The 23,971-nt window shown below is 45.2% G+C and overlaps 1 protein-coding gene across 3 annotated transcripts in view; it reads left to right on the forward strand.

Moving 5' to 3' along the window:
• The window catches only part of Prkcb (protein kinase C, beta), a 345,299-nt gene that overhangs the window by 214,432 nt on the left and 106,896 nt on the right, over positions 1-23,971 (forward strand). For all 3 annotated transcript variants that reach the window (XM_030242217.1, NM_008855.2, NM_001316672.1), the window contains 2 exons: positions 13,294-13,450; positions 14,510-14,644. In XM_030242217.1, coding sequence (XP_030098077.1) covers positions 13,294-13,450; positions 14,510-14,644 — 292 coding nt within the window. The remainder of the gene's footprint in view (positions 1-13,293; positions 13,451-14,509; positions 14,645-23,971) is intronic.

Below are 23,971 nucleotides of genomic sequence, written 5' to 3' on the forward strand. Positions count from 1 at the left end.
TTCTTTCTTTCTTTCTTTCTTTCTTTCTTTCTTTCTTTCCTTCTTTCCTTCTTTCCTTCTTTCCTTCCTTCCTTCCTTCCTTCCTTCCTTCCTTCCTTCCTTCCTTCCTTTCTTTTTTTGAGACAGGGTTTCTCTGTATAGCTCTGGCTGTCCTGGAACTCACTCTATAGACCAGGCTGGCCTCGAACTCAGAAATCTGCCTGCCTCTGCCTCCCGAGTGCTGGGATTAAAAGCGTGCGCCACCACTGCCTGGCCACTTTTCTTATTTTGAGTCAAGGTCTCTTACTAGATCTGAAGCTCAAGGAATTAGCCAGTCTGGCTTCAGGAATCTGCGCATCTCATCCTCTCCCTCACTCCTGACCTTCGGCACTTTTGACTTGGGTTTCAGGGAGTCAGGGTTAGGGACTCATGCGCACAGGCAGTTTCCTGACTGAGCCATCTCCTCAAAGCATAAAATGAAATTTTTCTTGGTGAATTCTGCCAAACACTTCAAGAAGGGATGACAGGGTTTCTTCTTAGGAAGAAGTAGAGGAGGAAGGAGCCATTTTCTGAATGTTTTATGAGGCAAGCATCGTTGGTCCTAAAACAGTTGAAGCAGCCCTGGGAAGCTATGAGCACATCGCTTAAGGAAATAAATAAACATCTGCAAACCAAACAACCAATCCACGTCGAATGCAATGTGCCCCAAGCAAGGAGGCTTTACTGCGGCAGTGCAACACAGAGTCAATAACCGAAAGTCGGCCCATGCAATCCTCCATGTCTGTCATCTGAAGAAAGGAAACCCAGTGATGCAGAAAAATGCATTTGACCTCATCCGGTATCTATCCACACATGTTAGAAATAGACGGAAACATCTTTGATGTCATAAAGGGATCCACCAAACTCTACCACATGCATAATGGTGACAGGCTGAGGCTTCCTCTGCACCATGTGGGGAATACGGAACGTCTCCCTCCACCCTGCCCCAGCCTGTATTTAGAGGTCTAGTCAGTGTGATAGGACAAGAAAAGAAGGAAAGCAAACTGGAAACAAAAACTTCTCTGTACGTAGGAAACGCGAGCGTCTAAGTGCAATCTCATAGGAAATTTACAGAAACGTTCCCAGAACCAATGACCACACGCAGTTTCACTGCAGGCAGTGCAGTCACCACACAGTGTGTGCTACATACGGACAATGAACGATGAGAAACAAAACTAAAAAAAAAAATACATGTAAAAGAGGTCCAACATCAGATGAAACATTCAAGTACAAATTTAATAACTGGTGTCAGAATCACTGTGCTAAAAATTACAAAAAAAAATGGAAATAGTATTACACAAAGGTTTATCGAGTTTCCTGTGCCAAGTTTATGGATCAGGAGGATTCCACCGAGTAAAGGGGCTGGGTTTCCACTTCTTTTTTTCTTTGTTTCTGGGGATCAAAACTTGAATCCTAAGCATTCCACTGAGCCACCCCAACCCAAGATGTCCACTTTTAAAGATTGATGTATAAATTCAAATCCAAAGGTCACCTGAATTTTTAAATCATGAATAAGGTAGTTTTAGAATTTATATGCTACTGTAAAGATTCAACACAGCCCAAAATATTTTTTAAGATGAAGAATAAAGTTGGAAGAGCCAAATACTCAGTTGTAAGACTTGCCTGTGAAGCTGCAATAACCCAGCACTGGGGTGTTGGTGATGGAGCGGTTCAGGCGACAGGGCTACACATCGCTGAAGCAGAGAAACCAGAAACAACCACATGAAGGAACTTAGTGACTGTCTGCAGAAGTGCAAAGGTGGCCAAGTCAGAAAGGGTCAGACTTTCAACAAATGATTCTGGAGTGACTGGATATCTAGACACAAAATTAATAAATCTTAGCCTCCACCTCGCAGTCCATGGGAGAATTAACTCAAAGTCCCGAGGGACGGGGGGCAGAGCTAGATGAAAAGAAAGTGTGGAATTCTTAGAAAATGCTGGGGGCTTATAATGTGGAGTTAGACAACGAGGTCTCAGACATGACACTACAAAGATGACTCACACGAGAGAAGATGAATTAAACTTCATTAAAATGTGAAAGCATTTGCTCTGGGAAAGACACTGCTCCACAGTGGAAACAGAAATTATAACCTGGAATAAGAAACTTGAAAATTAAGGAGGAGGGAACCCAGTTAGACACTGCTGACCTAAAGTGAGTGAGATCCTGGGGTACAGTCCTCAGGAGGACAGAGATGGGGGGAGGGGAGGAGGGAGGAGAAATGAGACAATGGCGGTGATGATGATGGTGGATGATGGTGGTGGTGGTGGTAGTGGTGGTGATGGTGGTGGTTATTGTGATGATGATGCGATGATGATGGTAGGGATGTGATAATAGTGATGATGGTGAGGGTGAGGGTGGTGATGGTGATGATGTTGGTGATGATGATGATGATGTGATGATGAGCAGCAGGAGGAAGAGGATGAGAAAGATGAGGAAGAAAAGGAAGAGGAGGAGGAGGAGAAGAAGAAGAAGAAAGGTTTATTTTTAATTTTGTTGTTTAATACTTGTTTTTGTGGCACTGGGAATTGAACTCCAGTCATGATGTACGCTTTTTTAGCTTTTACTTTGAGGCAGGCGGGGCCTCATTAAGTTACCCATGGAAGCTCTGAAGCTTTGATCCTTCTGCCTCAGCTTCCGGTTTGTCACAAGCCTCTTACATTGCACGCCCCCAGGTGTGGCTATGGGCTACAAAGCTGAACGAACTCTTACTTCATTCAAGGCAACATTACTGTGATAAATCCACTTGTGAAAAGATGCTGATACCTTAGGGACGTCGGGAACTCAACTTAAAACAGAGATGAGATTCCATCACTCACCAATAGCCATCGCTGAATAATCAGTAACAGTGATAAGTATAGTCAGTGCTGTGTGCTGGCAAAGGCACAGGACTGTCATTCATTACTGAACAGGAAGGCAGAAGGCACAGCCACTCTGGAAAGTTTCTGCTGTCATACCAGGTTCAACATACATGGAACCATGTGACTCATTGATCCTTCTTCTGGCTAGTTCTCCCCTGGAAACAACTCACCTGTGTTCCACAGCCAAGGGAAAGAGACACTGTGGCACAGCCACAATAGAACATTACTCAGCTATGAAAAGGACTTATTCATATGCGTAACAATTTGGATGACTCTCAGAGGCATCATGCTGAGTAAGAGGAGCTGCTCTTGAAAGGATTCATAGTGTGTGGTGCTATTTATATATGCAGTGATTGAAAAGAGAACACTGTAGTGGTGAGAAACAGATGAGTAGAAGCCTGGTCTTGGGTGTGGGGAGAAGGTAAGGGGATGGTGACCACACACGAGAAGTTTGAAGGTTTTCTCTGAGATGGTGGAGCTGTTCTGTGTCCTGAGTTCATGGTGGCTTATAGCAATTCACCCATGTGTTAAAGATTCACTGAAGTATGAGAAACAACCAAATAAAACAAAAAAAAATCAAAAAGACCCATGAAGTGCTGTAGGTGGGAGGCAAAAAGGGACGCACAAGAAATGAAAAAGGGTCTTCCTAACCGGGAAGCAGGAAGGATAGCATCGTGCTAAAAAATCAATCACCTGTTAGTGTGGTTGGACAGGGCATCTTTCATCTCTCTCAGCTGTTATGGAGTTGTGGGTGACCTTGAACTTCTGATCCTCTTTCCACTGAGTACCAAGACCACAGGTGTGCTCTGCCTCCCTTGGTGTATGCACTGTTGGGGACTGAATCCAGGCTCCATGCATGCCAGGCAAGCACTTTACCCACAGAGCCAGTTTCCAGCCCTTAGAAAGCTATTGAAAACAATACAATAAATAGAAATGCATAGGAATGGTGAGCTGAGGACTCCTACTGAAAGAGGGTGTTTAATGATATGGAAGCAAGCTGGAGACACGCTCCTCAATTTCCAGTGATGAAAAGATGACTGTAACCATGAACAAAATGACAGACATTGGAAGCAAGAGGCATTTACTCAGGGGGAGATGGGACCAAATGTTCCTAGAGCCAAGACCAGAGCAAACAGAAGATCACTTGAATTTGGGTAGAGAGAAACAAGCGATGAACTACACACAAAGGATGTTTCAGTTGTGAAAGAAAACCCCGATAGTGGACCTAGGGAGAAAATATGCCAAACAAAAGCTCCCTTTTAGTAAGAAGTATGAAATGATCAGAAATACCACAACAGTTTTAAAACCACTTTGTCAGTTTTTGACAGGCAGAGAGGTTTAAAACTCTGAAAGTTAATAATAGACTTTAAATAACTCTCAGCTTCCTCTGCCTTGAGCCTTGAGACCTTCAATAAAGGAATTCTCTCCTTGTCCAAGATCCACAGACTTGATGATGTAGTCTCCTGCCAGAGAGATAGGAATCCAATAGCATCTCACCCCCAGAGGCTCTGGAAGTGTCTCACCCGTCATCTGATAAAAACACATAGAGTCAGAGGTCCTTTGGCACCTACCATTTCCTTGGACACATCATCAGGCACATGAGATGGAGCCGGGAAGCCAGTTGAGTCCTAACAATGGAAAGCATGAAATGCCTCCTGCCAGCAGTGGTCAAGGAAGTGAACCAGGAACCCCAGCAGGGTGACTGGACCCGTGAGGCTCAAACTGTGGCTGAAGACCGGAATTACAAGGTGACTCAAGCTGCCTAAGGCAAGCATCACGGAAGGCCTTGCTGAAAAGTGTCCCCCTATGAGCAGGATTTGGAAAGAGAACCACATTTGCCAGAGGAAAGGGAGCCACCAAGGATGGGGGCTTGGATGTAAAGAACTCAGAGAAGTAAAACTAGAAACGAATCCAAACTGTCTGGGAGAGAGGCTTTTGAATGGTCTTATCATATAGAAAAGAGAAGTGTCTGAGATGATGAAGGGCCTAGGTTCTTTGAGTTGATCAATACACAATATATAAACATACTAAACCATCACAATGTGTCCCATAAAGATGTGCAATTGTTCTGTCAATAAAAAAAAATGTCTGAGGGCTCTTGGGAATTCACAGGAGATGCCATCCCAGGCAGAAGTCCAAGGCACTAAACTGAAATGGAAAGATGCTTCTGGTAATGAGGGATGGATTTATCGCATCTGACTCCGCACCGTCCATCATCCTCAAGCTGCCTCCTCGGGGGTTCATTTGTAGGAAGATCACGCTAAAGGGATGCTGTTTCAGTCCTGAAATTTATCGTGGTGGTTGTTGTAAATTTTCATCATACGACTTGGTCTGAATTCTCTCTATGGGGAAGGAAACCAGCATTTGTTGGGCTTCTGCACGAGCTCACCTTCTCCCTAAATGCCACCATCCTGGTCACTAAAGTGATAGTACAGATACGGAGTGTCCCTGTCCCCAATGGGCTCGTGTGTTAAAGGTTGGATCCCTCAGCAGTTGGGACTACTGAGAGTGGATGGATGACAACTATGATCATCATCATGGATCAACCCATGAGTTCACAGCTGAATGGACTTTTAAGAAATGGGACCTAGATGAAGGAAATGGGTTCCTGGGGACATGACTGTGAAGGGTAGAGTGTAACTCTGGCATCTTCCAGTTCCTTGTGCTGGCCTGCAGATGTCATGAAGAGAACGGCTTTCTCCACAACACCCATCTACCAGGATGTTTCTGCCTTGCCTAAAAGCAGTAGGGCTAGCCTAATAGGGTCTGAAACTAATGATGCCATCAGCCAGAATAAATTCTTTTTCCTTTTAGTTCATCTCTCTTAGACATGAACGTGTGTGTGTGTGTGTGTGTGTGTGTGTGTGTATTGTATGGTGTATATATTTGTGAGTGTGTGTGTGTGTGTGAATGTGTGTGTATACCTATGAGTGTGTATATGTGGTGTCTGTATTTGTGAGTGTATGTGTGTGTGTGTGTGTGTGTGTGTGTGTGTATTTGGGGTATGTATTTGTGATTGTGGGTGGGTGGGTGAGTGTAAATATCTGGCATATATATTTGTGACTGTATATTAAGTGTGTGTGAGTGAATGTATGTGGTGTATGCATTTGTATGTATGTTTCAGAGAGAGTATATCTATGAGGCATGTATATTTGTGAGTGTATGGGGGACATATGAGCATGACTGTGTGTGTGTGTGCCTGTGGAATCCAGAGGTTGATACTGGGTGTCTTTCTTGTTCACTCAAGAGGGTCCCTACTCAACCACCTATTGTTTGAGACGGGCCTCTCACTGAACCTGGAGCTTATCAATTTGGTTCTGGTAGCTAGCCAGTGGACTTCAAAGGTCTACCTGTCTCTCAGGTCTACTGCTAGCATTGCTCATTTGCTTGTTTTTGTTTTGTTTTGTTTTTAATAAGGTTCTGAGGAGTCATTTGACATAGAACTCGAAGTTACTAGGCATCCTGGAGGAGGGGGAGGTTACGCCCAGGTCTGGCAGGCTCCAGCTAGCTACCTCATCCTCCACCTTTCCCTCACTTGTCGCGGCTCGACAGGCTTTCTCGATAGACACGATGACAGTCCCAGCTGGAAGTTTGACTCAACAACTGATAATCAGATGTGTGACAACTGTGCCTCTGCCAGCAACCCTGGGAAGCCAGCTGTGGCAGACGCCTGTGGGGCCAAGACACACTCCAGATGACTCTGGTCTGCATGCAGGCTCCCTAAAACCCCATGTTTGCTTGCTTTGCAATTGGACACCTACATAGAGTGGCCAGGGAAGGGGTTGGGGAAGGAGAGCCGGAGGTTGTAAGGACTCACAAAACACCAGAGAAAGGAGGCCTTAGAAGTGCTATGGTAATAAAGAAGCAGAAATCAAGGAGACAGACTGTAGACAAGAGGGCTAAAGACGCTTCCTGTGGATGGAGTGACACTGGGGGGGATTTTTAACCCTCTCTTTGATAAACACTTCTTTACACAAGCATTTTTTGTGAATCATCTGAGAATAAGTTGGGGGTCATGGTTCTCACTAACTCTAAAATGTCCCAATGGACATTTCTTAAAAGCAATATATTCTTCAATATGTATGTCATGTGATTATCTAGATGAGGAGATATAACCCACAGCACCATGGAGTTAAACAAAGGGCCAAGGAAAGTGTCAGCCACCAGGACATGGCTGACATTAGAGGCCAGGACTGGGCAGGAAGATTGTTTTCATATGTTCAGTCAGTATTTGTCCCTGCAGGCCGGTGTCATCGAGGGGGTCCCGCCGGTCTCAGATAGGACGTCAGGACTCTGCCCTTAGCATAGATCCTGTTTCTGGGCCCTATAATTCAGATTATAGTCTTGAAGCATCACAGAGAAGATCCAGTTGCCCTGTTTGTGTCTTTGGGGGAACAGAGTGAAGTCTATGAAGGCCAGGGCAGTGGATTCTCAGATACTATCAATACACAACTTAATAACATAATTGATAAAAGAATGTATTTTGTTTGTAAGAAATTCAGACTAGAACTGATAAGGCCAATATTCTTTTGCTTCCCACCTTCAAACAGCCCCCTCCATCCCCTCGGAGGCAACCATTAGTTAAAAATGATTGTATGTATCTCCTGGGTGCTTACATGTGTGCATGCATGTAGGCCTTGTAGAAATGTGCTTTACTGCACATCTCTTTAAAACACTGTGTCTCAAGTGTTGCAACACTGCTGCCCTTTAATACAGTTCCTCATGGTGTGGTGACCCCCAACCATAAAATTATTTTTGCTGCTACTTCATAACTGTAATTTTGCTACTGTTATGAATCTTAGTGTAAAACTATCTGATGTACGACCCTTATAGGAGTCATAACCGACAGGTTAAGAACAACTGCTTTAGAAGACTGGGGGTGGGAGGCTTTTAAAAGGACTTGATTTTAACATGGTCTCAAAAAGAGTCAAGGATGACATAAACTCTTGTATTTTCTTCACCTGACTGGCTAGGAGTACCTCATGTGCCTATGTACCTACGCGCTTCATGTCCCTCCTGTGCCTCGTGTTCTTCATGTCCCTTGTATCTCTCTTGTTCCTCTTGTCCCTCATGTCCCTTGTGTGCCTATATGTATTCTACCATCCTCTATATTAAACAATTTTAGATAAGTGGTTTTTTTTTTTTTTTTTTTTTTTTGGTCTAAACCACTTGAGAGGTCAGTAAGGGATCATGACCCCCACTGACCTCAGACTACTTCAGCATGGATTTCCCAAGGTCAAAGGCATTGTCTTAAGTGTGCAGTCTAATTATCCAAATGAAGCAATGTAATGCTGGCCCAGGGCTATTATCTAATAGTGCAGATTTTGGTTTCATTCACAGAATTATGAAGGCCCTTTTCTTAAACACGAGCTTTCTTTCCTTTTTTTTTTTTTTTTTTTTTTTTTTTGAGACAGGGTTTCTCTGTATCGCCCTGGCTGTCCTGGAACTCACTTTGTAGACCAGGCTGGCCTCAAACTCAGAAATCCTCCTGCCTCTGCCTCCCAAGTGCTGGGATTAAAGGCGCGCGCCATCGCCCTTCTGTTTCTTGTGTCTTAAAAACCTGTGTGCGTGTTAACAGCTCAATGTTTTTAGTGGGTGCGAAGTTATCTTCAGTATAGGTGTCCGCCAGCTTGTGTAGACCTTCCCCTGTGTAGGTCGGTTTCTCCTTTCTGTATTTCGCGCACTGTCCACTTTAATGTTTGTGGCTATGGCTTTGAATCACTGTCTCAGTGCACATAATGAAGACCTGAGCTGGGAGGACTCAGAATGGCAAGGAAATTTCCTTTAAAAAGGTGTTTGTTTGTTTGTTTGTTTTAATCTCCCATTATTTATAAAATTCAATACTGGGACTATAAAACACCATAATCCTATAGACTTTTTAGAAGACTTTTTTTCCTTCTTTGGAAGGAGGGTTAATGGTTTAGGGAAGTTCTTGAAGAACGATTCTTAGGAAAGACAGTAATGTTGGTGCTGAATCTTCCCACACTGGGCCAGGGAACCTTCACCAGACTACAGCGGTTTTGCCTGCTGGTGTGGATTTGATCCCACCTAGCTCCATGGTCAAAACAGGCTATGTTTTCTGGTTCACTATGTTCTCCTGTGCATTTAGCAAACTTCCGCCAGGGGGATGGGTGCTGTTTCTGCTTTGTGTGAAGCATACCGTACCATCTGCACTGGCTGGATTTCAGCAGAGATAGTAAAGAAACATTTATCAAGAAAATCAAAGTTGGTCTCGCCAAGTGTGGTCTGGAGAGATTTGCTTCCTCAACGCATATGCGGCCTTCTCACTGCCGGGAAACACGAGTTGACTTTGAAAAGCTTCCAAGAGGACAGGCCTTTGGATCTAAGCCTGGAGCGCCTGTCGACTGCTCATGATCCAGTGGTTTTAAAGTAGCCATATTCCTGGAGATGTGAAAGCCAACAGCTCCCAATCAATTCTACGATAGATACTCAGTCCCAGAGAATTTTAGCCGCTTTGATAGACAGGATGGATTCAAGAGGGCGGAAGAGGGAAAGAGTTTGAGGATGGTGTCGGGAAAGGTGGAATCAGGCTGGAATGAGGAATGTTTTGCTGTGAGGCAGGGAGAGCAGAGGGTGAAGGAAGGCTTCAGTACACTGCACACCGCACTCCAGCAGAGAGCGTTTGGTGAGAATCCTAAACATAAGGCAGAGAACCACTTCCCATCTATTGTCATTGTGGTGTTGGTTTATATGACACGAAGCCTAGGGAAGTGAGGGAAGGAGAAGAAAAACGATCTATTTCTACACACATGTGTCTTGCCAATCATCCAGACAAGACAAGCTTATGGCCCCTCAGAACAACTCGGTTCATGTTTTTATGCAGATCACTGTGTGAGCTAAGTGTCATTCGCAGACTAGAAACTGGCACATGCTATTTTCCTTGGAAGACTTGAGAAACGAGAGAAGATAACAGTTGGGGATTGTGCTCGGTGGGGAAAACATCACTCAGGAGCTGTGTTACTCCATGTGTGCTCCGTGGGCCAGCAGCCTCCACCTCACCCTTGTCAGGAAAGCAAACAGACACATCTCACTCCAGCCCCTGCTGAGCCAGCATCAAGTCCATGGGGGGAGGGACAGGAATCGTGGTTGGGAGAGCTTTAGAGCTCCTCTGTGCTGAGGTTGGCAGAGTCCTCTTGATGAGGCTTCAAATAGGAGGTCCAATGCATGGTTCCCATGAAGAAAGAAAGTAGACCTAGTGGCAGAGGCTGTTCATCTCTGCTATTCTGGAGGCAGAAGCAGGAAGATCACAAGTTCAAGGCCAGCCTGGGAAACTGAGCTCCTGCCTCAAAATAAAGAGTAAGCAGAAGTCCAGTGTGTGTTTGTGAGGTCTTGAATTCAACCCTTGGTGTTGTTAAATAAATAAACAAATAAGCAAATGAATGGATGGGTTGATGGATGGGTGGATGGCAAGTGTGGTCAGAGGGCACTGACCAAGAGCAATGAGACAGTAATGACATGATCTATGTTTATCGAGTATTTTCTAGGTTCTGCTATAAATACTCTTTGTCCAAATTTACTGTTAAATCAACATATTTTATTGATCAAGAAACCAAGGTTGAAGGTTTACAGTAATAGCTAAGTAAGAGCCCACTCCACAACTACAATACTATGTAGCCTGGCTACTGTCTGGATTTCAGTACAGAAATCAATGATGCTTTTAACAAACTTGGTTTCATATGTTCTGTGTGGACAGGATCCGCATCTTAGGTTCTCCCCAGTTTCCTTGGAACATACCAGAATGCTTAGGGTGTAGTAGGAACCTGTTCACTGAGTTCATGGAATTAAGGCCAGAAAGGACTATTTCTTGCTTTTGGGATATAACTTGTGGCTGAGATGGAGAATGAATTCAACCCATGTCTTAGCAGAAGAAAGCCCATCCACATCTCTGGTAATTCATTTGTTAGGTCCTAACACCTGGAAAATTCTCCTTCCTGGCCTGCTTCCTCCCCACACTTCTTTCCTGTTTCCTGCTTCCCTTTTCTTCCCTTTCCTCTGCTTGAATGTCTACACATGCTTCCTCCCTCCCTCTCTCTGACCCTTTGTCCCTCCCTTCTTCCCTCCCTTCTTCTCTCCCTCCTTCCCTCCCTCCCTCCCTCTCCCTTTCTCTCTCCCACCATTTCTTCCACTTCTTCTGTCTTCCTAGAGTGGTCACCTGATTGGATGTAGGAAAGATGTTTGAATTTAACCATGACTTGTATTTTGTCAGATAAGCAAAGTTAGAAAGAAATTGGTGAGGAGATTGGGAGTGTTTTCTAAGAAACCAGTTCACTGTACCCTAAAATCCGTGCCCCACAAATAGAGTGGAAGGAGGATGGAGTAAGGGCTCAGAATATGTGTCTGGTCCATTGAGCTGATTGGTGAGAGAAGATTTGTTGCCAGGGAAAACAGAATTCATGACATGGAAACAACATAAGACTGGGGTCTGTGACCTGTACCATCTGTGGGAAAAGACCTGTGATTAGGTGGAAGGGAACATTGTAGGAAGTGAAGGGGGAGGGTTTACCTGCTGCGTTCCAGTATTTCACCATCTTACATGTTGTTGTTCTTGTTGTCTTGAGGCTGTAGAAATCATAGTGTTGATGTGTTGCTCGCATCTGTGCGACACTGAGGGAAAGTGTGGAGTAACAGCTATGGGAACTGATGTCGCTGTCTCAGGCCTGCCTGCCTCCTGGGATTGCTTTTGTTCCAAACCATGGCACTATTATTTCAGCTAGTTGTGACCCTGTCAAGAGATTTTTTTTCCTGCTATTTCCAGATAACTACACTGACATTGTGGTTTTCTTCTTTCACTTATAAACTGATGAATATATTAATAATAGATTTGCTAAAATGTTGAGCCCATCTTTGTATTACCAATAGGAGTCATACATTCAAGCAGTTAGTTTCATTCATTTTTAGGCTGAATTTATTCTTGGATTTTCTTGCCTGAGAGGTCCACACTATCTCTAAGTTATTTAACATTCTGTCTTATGTTCCATGCAAGCCTCATTTTCTGGTCCCTTTTCTTGTCTACCCATGTTTCTACCCTTTAAATTGATGTTGATCGGCTTTTCCAGGCAGTCCCTTACTTCTTCCTCATCTTCTCTCTGGCCCACGGCATCTTCAGTGCTCACCCTCACTCCCTCTCCTTCTCTAAGTGGATCCTAAACCTTCATGTAGGAGGCCCTAATCTTAGGTGGAGCCTCGCTAAAAAACTATTGATATTTCCCCAGCATCCCCTTCATGGACTTTCCCGGTGATGCTGCTGTGTGACTCACGGCTAGCATGTGTATCCTCATTAAGATGGCAACCGTCTTCCCTTTCTCAGCCTTTTCCTTTTGCATGAAGGTAACATTCATAGTGTATAAGATAACAATTCACTCGTTAAATGACACAGTTCACTGTACTTCACATTTACAACACCACAACTGTCGTCTATCTAGTTCTAGTGAGTTCCATTATCTCTAAAGAAAAGGCTGTGCTCACAGAGCATCACCTCTTTGCTTCCCTTTACCTTTACATGCAGCAACACCCTCTGCATGTCTGTGTAGCTGACTGCTCAGGCTTCTATAGTCCTGGGTCATTGCTGTGGCTAATACCAGAGAGACCAGCTTTAGGGAGAAAGGGTTTATCTTACACATGGTTTCAGTCTGTCATGGTGGAAGGGGGTGAGGGAGGAACTCACATCATGGCAGACAGATGCAGTGACAAAAAGTGGCCAGGACAATATCTGTTTCTCCAGGATATGCCCTGAGTGACTCAGTTCTCCAACCAGGCTCCACCTTCTGCAATCCCATCACCTCCTCAGAGATCATTCCTGCTTGGTGTGCATCAGTGGATTAGACCATTCAGTCAACCAGAACCCTCGTGGTTTAATCATCTTTGTAAATGTCCTCACAGATGCATCCAGAAATGGGCTTTCCTAATGTCCCAGTCCTTCCAGGACATTGAGACATTAACCAAGTCTCAATGGAGACTGACCATTATATAGATTTTCCATTAATTACCAATCAGGAAAGTGCCCCCACAGGCTTACCACAGGCCAATTTGGTGAGGGCATTTTCTCAGTTGAGGTTCTTTCTTCCAAAATGACTTTAGCTTGTTTCAACTTGACATAAAACTAGCCAGCACCTATGTTATATACATGTATGAAGATATTCCAAGGAAGCATTATTTTACATAATATAAGCTAATAAAGATTTTAAGAATAATTTTTAAAAGTCAGTATGGGACAAATTCTGCAATCCTGTCAGGTTGTCTCATTTACATGCCTCTAGCTGTTGATATTAATAAAATTCAAATTCCCATTAAGCAGGTGAGATGCTCAGGCCCCTGCTGTGGGTGCCTCAGGCATCACTAATAGGTACTTAAACACTTTGGACATTGCTAATATTGAAACTGCCTCTTGTTTTTCAGTAAGAGATGCTAAAAATCTGGTACCTATGGACCCCAATGGCTTGTCAGATCCCTACGTTAAACTGAAACTGATCCCTGATCCCAAAAGTGAGAGCAAACAGAAGACCAAGACCATCAAGTGTTCCCTCAATCCAGAGTGGAATGAAACCTTCAGATTGTAAGTGGGAATCTCCATGGCCTAGCATGTGTGACAGAGGCAGAGATATAGGGACTGGGGCGTTCTCCCCTTTTCCTATGCTTCCCTCCCTCCTTCCAGTATTGTTAGCCAGGAGAGAGGAAAAAAAAAATTAATACAGTTGCGACTGCTTGTAGTATGGGAATATGGGTTAGTGGATGGGGTTGGGTGTGTCCTGCCTGGTGACAGTTAATTAGTGGGGCATAACCTATAGGTTATAGTGACAAAAATCTCCAGGACTGAGTTTAGATGATGCTGGGTTTGCAGCCTACTGGGAGAACTATGTCAGCTCCACTTTAGGGTCTTCTCTGATGAGGAAGAGTATGAGGATCCCCTCTCAACGTGCCTGGGCCAGTGGTTGTTAATAGTAGCAGTACCGAGCAGGTATGAGATACAATCAAGCACTAGTTAGACAATCTGACTAATAATCTCTGGTGAGATCATTTCTATTTTATGCATGGGGCTTGCTCAAGAGTCCCTTTGGCGAGGTGAAGGCTGAGCAGGATGCATTCTTATGGAGTTTGGCCCCAGAGGTCGTGTTACAGCCACAGGCTGGCAACATGGTTCTTGGGGGCAGCCTCATGTTCTTGCCTCTTTTTCAGGATAAAGCAAGGGCTACTTGAGCCTCTCAGGACCATGTCATAGAAGTTTCCCCCGAGACACTAGCAAGAGGTTTCTCTGTGCAGTCTCTGCTTCATATTCAGCTCAGATGTGTACACACACATGCATGCCCAGTGATGTCTTGGGTAGTGGACTGCTTCCCAGTGACTGTCCATGGGAATTAGCAACAGACATAGATAGGCCTGCTTTTGTTGGCGCTGTCTTAGGTCCCCCACCTGAGCCATGGGCTGTCAAACAGAATGAGCCCCAACTCCCAGAAGAATAGAAACCAAGTGTGTCTCCTGCAGCAGCTTGTGACAGGATTTCTACCGCAGGGTCGCGTCCTTTTGTACATTTCATCTGCTTGAGAAGTCATGATGGCCTCAGCTGGTTCTCTCTCTCTTTCTCTCGCTCTCCCCCTTCCTCCTTCCCACTCTCCAGTCAGCTGAAGGAATCAGACAAAGACAGAAGACTGTCTGTAGAGATCTGGGATTGGGACCTGACCAGCAGGAATGACTTCATGGGATCTCTGTCATTTGGGATTTCAGAACTACAGAAAGCCGGTGTGGATGGCTGGTAAGAAGGATTCTACATGGGAAACAACAATGCACTTCTGTCCATCATACATGGGGTTGAATATGTTGTCCTTTAAAACTGCAATAGGGCCAGGCAGTTGTGGTGCACGCTTTTAACCCCAGCACTTGGGAGGCAGAGGCAGGCAGGTTTCTGAGTTCGAGGCCAGCCTGGTCTACAGAGTGAGTTCCAGGACAGCTGGGGCTATACAGAGAAACTCTGTCTCAAAAAAAATTAAAACAAAACAAAACAAACCCAAAACAAACAAACAAAAACTGCAATATGAAAACAGAAACCCAAGATGATGACTCATAGCTCGGCTTGGCCTTGTTTGACTCTTCAGTTACTGGGCCTGGTCATGGGTCTTTCATCCGAGCTACTTAGAAGCTTGGGGCTGAGCGGATGGCAAGGTGAAGGCCTGCCTGGACAGCTTAGTGAGGACTTGCTTCAAAATAAAACGTAAAAGGGGGCCTGGAAGATGGCTGGGTGCTGAGCTGGGGGATGGCTGGGTGCTGAGCTGGGGGATGGCTGGGTACTGAGCTGGGGGATGGCTGGGTGCTGAGCTGGGGGATAGCTGGGTGCTGAGCTGGGAGATGGCTAGGTGCTGAGGCACCTGCCAGCATGCACAGTCATAACGTGCTTGTTGTGTAAGCACAAGGACTTGAATTCAGAAGCCCACCACCCATGTAAAAGCAGGCAGGAGAAAAGCAGTGTGTATCTGTTACCCCAGCCCCGGCATGCCAAGGGGACCAGAAACTGAGGACAGGCAGAAACAAGCAAGCCTCTAGAACTCACTGGGCAGTGTGTCTAACCAACGGGTGAGCTCCAGGTTCAATAAAAGAACCTTTGAAAAACCAAGTAGAGAGTGATTGAAAAAGACACTCAGCTTCACACACACACAGGACCAGACAAGCTGTAACTATGAATAACTGAATAACAAGCAAGATGTGATTCCATCTTGGCTGCAGTTCTTACCCTAGTTTACCACCCCTGTCTTAGGGCACACAGCTTCATGGCACGAAAATCATCGGATTTACCCGACAGATCTGAGCCACCCATTGCCCAATCTTGACTCCGTTAGGAAGTGTGCCCTTGTTGACAGTGCCTCCCAAACCTGCCCACAGTCACCAACAATGTTTTATTTCTTCTGGAGTTTTTGCTTTGCTTGATTCTAATGCCAGAACAAAGCATCCTCATTCAATATTTCCAACAGGGGGTGGGTCAGCCCCGCGGGGGACCACTTTACAGACACCTGAGTGGAAGAGTAAGATCAATGGTCTAACCTGGCTTCCGAGCCGTCGCGTTGGGGAAAGAGGTGATTGGAGCCGTTCTTACTTCTTAAAGATAAATGATCTCCTCTCTGAATTGTCTCACTTGGGACTTCTTCAGTTCCAAGTGAAAGAGAAGACAAATCAGACTGACTTCTCAAGAAAAAGAACGCATCATCCAGCCAGCACATCCCCATTGTCCACCTTAGAGCTCCCTAGTCCCTGCCCCGGAATGATTTACCTCGGGTTCTTACTCAAATGGACAGAACATTCTAGTCCCTAGGGGGTGCATCAGGAAAGATGGCAGGTATGTTTTTATGGCGTTCAGGAGGGAGCGGAGATAAACCTTGAACAAGAAATGACTCAAAGAACAAGTCAATGACCATGTAATGAGAGAGATGACATGGAAAGGAGTGTGTCGGGGGTTGGTATTAAATAAAGCACAATTCTGAAGTGCTTAAAAATACCATACTTAGCCGGGTGCTGGTGGCGCATGCCTTTAATCCCAGCCCTTGGGAGGCAGAAGCAGGCGAATCTCTGTGAGTTCGAGGCCAGCCTGGTCTACAAAGAGAATTCCAGGACAGACAGGAGTACACAGAGAAACCCTGCCTCAAAACACCCTCCCCCCCAAAAAAAACCCTTTCCATACTGTAAAATAATAATCAGAAGTCAGGGCTGCCCTCAGCTCACTACTGAGGGCCAGCGGCTGACTCCATGGGAAGATTTGATAGACGGATGTCTAGGAAATTGGTTTTCAATAGCATGTCTACATTAAATCACACATACACACACACACACACACACACACACACACACACACACACACACACACACACACACGCGCGCGCGCGCACACACACATGCATACACATATATATGAGCAATGGAAGCCCAGTCTTGAGGTGCTGTCATCTTCCAGCCTGAATCAAAAGATGGCCTTAACTCAGTTTCCCAGAAGTTCACATCTTTGCAGAACAGAAGTCACCTGCACACTGTGACTAAATGACCCAGAGTGACACAATGGGAGGAAGGAGCTGCTTAATGAGGAAGGAAGCACTAGTGTGCTATGAAAAGCCCAGTCATCCTTTTCCATCAGTTTCGGATACTTTCCCCTGCCTTGTTTCTGTCTTCCTGGACACACAGACAGGGTGTCCTTCCTCTGCAAGTCCGTGATCACTGCTAGGTAGAAGTGAGGCAGGAGAGAGCGTAGTGGTAAGAATTGTAATAAGAATAGTTACTACTGACTGGTTCGGTTCCGACTAGATGCCAGGCCCTGGGCTGAGCACACAAGCGCAGGGATCATAGGTACCAGGAAGCACTGCTTCTTTGGTGAAAACCGTCCTTAGACTTTCCCAGATTTGAGTTGTCTTACTGGCTTCCTACTTGTACCTCAGGTTTCTGATTTTCTTCCTCAGTGTGTCTCCTCCCCACAGGGTACAATGCATTCAGCCCCAGGTCACAGCTGGCCCTGTTTGTTTGTTTGTTTCCCCCTCCTCCTCAGTGCTTCTGGGACTTCAGGGAGAGATGGTAGTTCAACCCCGGGTACCCACCCGCCACCCCCGCTTGCACTGCTGCTATGATGTCACAGTCTATGAAAGCAGGACCACGCAGGGAACTACCCTCCTTCTAACTCCCCCACTCCTTTCTTTTCCCAGGCCGATTAAACTGCAAGAGGAGCTTAAGTCCTCTTTCAGAAACAAAGCTGTTTTTTTTTTTTTTTTCTGCATCTCTAGTTTTGTTTTATGAGCATTTAGCCCAGCACACAGGACAGCCCTCTGCCTGGGTAGCTAGTGCCTGCCTGCCTGCTCTACCCAAACAATTTTAAATGACAGCAACAAAAAAGACAGTTGTTTGCTTAAAACAGTTGTTGACTGAAACAGTTTTCCTGGGAGAAATTTAACAAGAGCTAAGCATTTAACCCAAGCAAAGAGAGAGACAATGAAAAGACAGAAGAGATCTGGATATGGTAATCAGATGAATTGCTTAGCATGCACAAGTGCCTGGTTCCTTCTCCAGTGCCACGCATACTAGATGTGGTGATATAGGCCTATAATCCCAGCAGTGGGAAGGTAGAGGCAGGGTGAGTCAGAAGTTCAAGTTCGCCTTGAGCTATAAAATGAGTTCAAGGTCAACCTGAGCTACCTGAGAGATTCTCTCTCTGTCTCTCTGTCTCTCTGTCTCTGTCTCTGTCTCTCTCTCTCTCTCTCTCTCCCTCTCCCTGTGTGTGTGTGTGTGTGTGTGTGTGTGTGTGTGTGTGTGTGTGTATCTGTAAAAGTAGAATTACTAGTAATAATTTTTTTAAGGCACACTGAACCTAGTGGTTCAGCTAGTCTAGCCAAGAGATTCCCAATGTACCGGCTGTCCCTGCTTCCCAGCATTAAGCTTACAGGCCTATGGTGCCACACCCAGGTTGCTTTATGTGGGTGCCGTGGGTCTAAACTCAGGTGCCTTACGCTTGGGCAGCAAGCACTTTACTGACTGAGCTATCTTCCCAGGCCTCCAGAGAGTCTTTTAACACTCTCTGGTATCAAATAAGTCACATGCCACCTTGCAAACTCAGTTCCTTCTCCCGATGTTGACAGAGTTCCTCCAGCCTTCCTGCTGCGTCATACAGTTACCTGGTATATGATGTCAGTAACAGATCTGGAAAAAAAAAATCCTCTGGCTAATACTGTTGTACCGCGGGTGCCTCAGGCATTCAGTGACAGGAACACGCTGTACAGACTTGCCTCGAGGAGCAGTAGGCTAGACCCAGAGCTCAGGGCTGCAAGGGGCTCTGCCACTGAGATCTGGGTTAGTACATTCTATGATGCCCACATCACAAGGAAGTCCACAGAGTGCGTCCTGGTCGTCTGGGGATGCTTGACTGTGACTTAAAACCATGTGGCAGAGCCCACAGAGGCAGCTGTAGAAGTCTCCAGATGTGCAGCCCCTGCCCCCCCCCCAGCCACTCATCTGCCTCTTTGCGGCCAGCTCTGCTCCTTCTGCAAACCCTCCCCGTGTGTCTAATTGTGTCTATTTATGCTAGAGATTCATCTGTATCACTTGTTTGGTTTGCTTTCTCTAAAGGATCTGCTCTGGGACTATGTCTCAGTTCTATGTCTGTTTTCTTCTCTTTGTCTGTTTATTTTGCATTTGTCTTTGAACTCCACTTGAGTCTTTTGCTATTTGTTTTTCTCTTCGTACCTTACCCAGGTCTTTAAGAATAACGAACGCTATTGTGGGAATAGGCAATTTCTCTAAGTTTTTGATGTGTCACATCCTGAGTTCTGTTTCTCTTTCTGGGTCCGGGAAATGTGGTCTTCATTTCCATTCTTATGAAATACATGTAGGCACACTCTTTAACCTTGAGAATTAGCTTTGCATTTAGATATTTGCTCATAGAGCTGGGAGGATGGCTCAGCAGTTAAGAGCACTTGCTGCTCTTGCAGAGTTAGGTTCCCAGAACCCACATCAGATGACTTACAGGCACCTGTAATTGTTTCCTCGGAAGATCCAATAACCTCTTCTTGCTTTCTTGGGCACCAGTATAAACATGGTGCACATACATACATACATACATACATACACACACACACACACACACAGAGAGAGGGGGGGGGGAGGGAGAGAGAGAAGTAAATTAAGTTTTCAAGTATTTGTTCCTGTATCAAGTTGCAATAAAATGGCTTAGGCAGGAGATGCAGCGTCTTTTCTTTACAAAAGTGAAATCTCTCTACTTTATTATGTGTATGAAGGCTTGGCCTACATGCATGGATGTGCACTACATGCGTCCCTGATCTCTGTGAAGGTCAGAAGAGGGCTTCTGATCCCCTAGAACTGGAGTTACCGATGGTTGTGTGCAGCCAATGTGGGTGCTGGGAGTTGAACCCAGTCCTCTGCCAGGGCAGCCAGTGATCTTAACTACGGAGTCACATTTCCAGCCCCTTGTAGTTCGTCTTATTTCCCTTTCTTCCAAGAAAACGTAGTCTACATTCAATGCTCCTGACTATTCTATAGGCATTTGAATAAAAAATGTGTCTATTGTCTGTAGGATGTTCATTTCAGCATCAATGAAGCGCACATCCTCATGGATTGTGGACCTTTTATGCCTTTATATTTTCATTTTGTTTGCTTAAGCTAAGTACATAACACTCGTCCTGGCTCTCTCAGTCAAAATGTCAGAAACTTTTTATTTTCATTTCTGGTGGTGTTTTATTTTTTCCTTCCATGAGCGTAGCAATATCATTTTCTGTGTAACTCCTCTGGGTCTATTATACCGACATGACGTCATCTTTGTCATAGTTGAGGTTTCTTCCTTACTGACATGACGTCATCTTTGTCACAGTTGATGTTGTGTCCCCTGCAACCTCATTGATGACATTCATGCAGTCACTTGCTCTTCTTTCCATGGAAATCCACAGCAGGAGAACCCTCTGTGCTCAAGAGGCATAAGAGAACAAAACAGATACAAATCTTTACCCTCAGGGAGATTTCTCTCTAGGTAGAGAAAAAGAAATAACAATTTCTATGTTGGGAGTGGGGGGACCATGGCATGTTCCATACTGATAAATAAATGCTGCCTGGGGAGCGCTGGAAGCAGGGTTGGCATGTAGATTTCAGGTCAGGGAAGAATTTACTTGCAAGGTGACATTTAGCAGGGGGCTAAAGGGAGGAGGGCTTGGGTCCTGCTGTTATCTAGGGAGAAAGCAGCTAACTTCAAGGCCCCAAGGCAAGCCTGTGCCTGGTGAACTGCGGGCATCCATCATGAAGCAGCTTGTGAAGCGAGGGTTAGGTCAGCAAGGAGGAGGACTGTTGTGTGTTCTGAGGGAGGATGTTGAGGACAGCCATTCAGCTCCTTGCTCCTTCTCTGTTGATGCTCCTCGTAAAATAAAAATAAAGTCTCACATGTTATGAACCTGTTCCCATCACTCAATAACGTTGGCTATATCTTTTTTTAGAGCATGTGTGTATGGGTGTAGTGTTTATGCATGTGCACATGCATGTTCATTTGCGTGAATATTCACTCTGGGGCCGGGGGGCGGTAGCGTAGTATGCGTGTGGTAATGGAGGTCAGAGGTCAATTTCTGGTGTTGGTCATCATTTTTCAGTTTGTCTGAGGCAGACTCTGGTTCATTGCTGGGTACACCAAGTTAGGTGACTTCCGAGCTTCTAGGAAGATAGGGTTACAGATGCAGGGTCCAGCTTTATGTGGGTCCTAGGGCTCCTAACCCCATCCTCTTGATTGACAGGCAAGTTCTTTGTCCCTTGAGCTATCTGAGCTGCTATCAAATATCATTTCTTCCTTGTTTCTTTGTTTGTTGTTTCTTTCCTCCCTCCCTCCCTCCCTCCCTCCCTCCCTCCCTCCCTCCCTCCCTCCCTCCCTGTTTTTGTTTTGTTTGCTTATTTTAAGACAGGCTTTCTTTGTGTGGCCTTAGCTGTCTCGGACCTAGCTCTATAGACCAGGCTGGCCTTGAACTCACAGAGATCTGTCAGTCTCTGCCTTCTAAGAGCTGAGATTAAAGGTATCCACCACCACCAGTCAGTTCCAGACATCATTTCTTATAGCTTCATGTGACCATGAACTGCCTCCATCAGACAGTCATTTATTCTAAGACAGGAAATACATATCTATAAAAAATAACTCACAACAATAAACTGGCAGCGCAACTCTTATGTGTATACACTTTTAATTATGTCCTAAAAAATCCTCAAGACTGAAATTGATGTCTCTGAGAATGTGTGTGTCAATAAAATGTTTGCTAACACATCCTGTAGTTTTGAAAAAAAAATGTCTCCATCTGATGAATGTGTGTCAGTATTATTTCATCCTTACATTTCAATTCTTAGTAATGTATATGTCAAACACTCAATTCAAGGGCTGTACACATTCTGTAGTTCCAATTCTGCCAAGCCATTTGCAGATTGCTATTTGTTTATATTTATGGGGGTTTCTATTTTTCTTATTGATTCCTAAGATCTGTTTAGAGAGGACGTCGTTCAGTTAGAGCACTTGCCTAGCAAACAAAATGGTCTGGGTTTGGTCTCTAGCCCTGCAGAGAAAAGGAACTCCCAATACTGAGGGCATGCATGTTTAACCGACATGTATGTCATGAAATTCTCCCATTCATGTAAAATGCCACTTTCCTTCATATGTATTTGTCTTAGTGTGCAGAGAGTGTCTGTGTAACTCTAACCTAATACAATAAATATCAAGGCAGTGGGCAGAGACATTGCCCCGCCCCGTTCTCTAATTCCCTAATTGTCTGAATTACCCACCCCGTGTTCATTGTCTCCAGTAGATTTTGAAATTCAGTGATTGCCGTTTTCTTCTGAAACAATCTTTCCTAATTTCAGATTGTTCCCTTTTCCGGCTCTCTTGACTCTCACTGGAAATATGAACTAGACATTTTACAGGACTTTCCTCCCGCAGCTGCTCTCCTGAGTTGTCTGATCTCCGGCATCCATGTTTCTTGTATTGGATGGCTGGGTTTCCCTGTGTCCTGCCACCTTTATCTCTCCTTCTAGAAGGATGAGCACAGAGGTGACCTGTGTCCCTTTCCTAGTCCCTCAGATCTAGATAAGAGAGCCAGGAGCTTTTTGTAATCTCATGCATACCAGATATCCTGTACCCTGTAGGGGACCTCAGGTAGAGATGGCTACACAGGCAAGAGTCCCTCCTGAGGGAGAGGTGGTCTCCTTTACACACTGTAAAGTTCTGTGTACATTGTTAAGCTGGGTAGAGTCCCTGTTCTTTTCTTCTAGGATACACTGTCCTTTCCTGGGGTCAGCAGAAGTGCATATAGTCTGGGTCCGTCCTCCCTACATGCCTGCTCCAGTAGCTGGCCCCTGCCCTAGCCTCCTAAATGGAGGGCATGGGACCCTTACTTACACTTCGCTCATCTGATCCAGGCTTGTCGGTGGCTGGCGTTCCCACTACCTGTGAAAGCTGGTGAACTGTATTTTCTGAAGTGTGAGACCCAGCATGACTTTGGATGCTCATAGTCAGAGTGTGCGTTGTACTGACATGTCTACTTCTCTTCTTAGTACTGTGCAGGGAAGGTCCTGGGACTGGGTCCCCAAGATGCTGTGACACTCTCTCTCTTTGCTGGTTCTATCTAGAGAGGGAAAGCCTTGTGCTAGACTGTGGGAGCACCTGTACCTCTGTTGGTTGGTCTCGTGTGCTTAAGCTGAGCACCACAGTGCAAGCATGAAGAAGAGCCAGCTGTGTGCGTGTGCATGCATGTGTGTGCGCGCGTGTGTGTGCACATGTAGAAACCACAGGTTGGTGTTGGATGTCTTCCTCAATCGCTCTCTACCTTGTGTTTTAAGACAGAGTCTCTCTTTGAACCTTGAGCTCACCAGTTAGCTAAGAATCCCTGAGATTCTCCTGTTCTAATCCAGGGCTGGGATTAGAGAGCCCCAGCTCAGGTTTTCATGCTTACACAAGAAGCACATCACTGGGCTACCTCCCAGTCCCGTCTTCCATTTTAACAGTCATTTTTACTCGAGGAAAATGACTGGATTTATCTTAAAGGAATTGATTGAATCTCTCTCTCTCTCTCTCTCTCTCTCTCTCTCTCTCTCTCTCTCTCACCCCCACTCTACTCTCTTGTTTCATTTCCTGTGCCAGCAGGTAAAATCTAGATCTTCATATATGCTAACTTGCACCTTCAAGCCAGACAATGGACTTTAAATGTGAACTTATTGTTTTTTAAAACTCCAATTATTTTCATGATAAACATTAAGTCAAAATAATGTACAGATTTGGCAGCACCCACATGAAGCTTCTGGATAGCGAAGCTTGCCACACAGCACCATGTATTCTCTCAGGATCATGTCTCCTGTAGAAGCTCCTGGGACTGGTGTGTGCAGCAAGCCTGCCTGAGCTCCCTCAGATGTGCACACATGTTCTTAGTTGTGTATCTTTTAGAACTTTGAGGGAATAAACTGAGCATGGGGCAGTGGCTCGGAGGCTTATGTTGCTGCCTCGGATTCATCTATCCCTTCATGCGGACACCACTTAAGAGGATGTGTGAGTTGAGAGAAAAATTGAGCTTAAGATTCCATGTGAATACATCAC

Source organism: Mus musculus, chromosome 7 (genome assembly GCF_000001635.26).
Source record: "Mus musculus strain C57BL/6J chromosome 7, GRCm38.p6 C57BL/6J".
Lineage (NCBI taxonomy): Eukaryota > Metazoa > Chordata > Mammalia > Rodentia > Muridae > Mus > Mus musculus.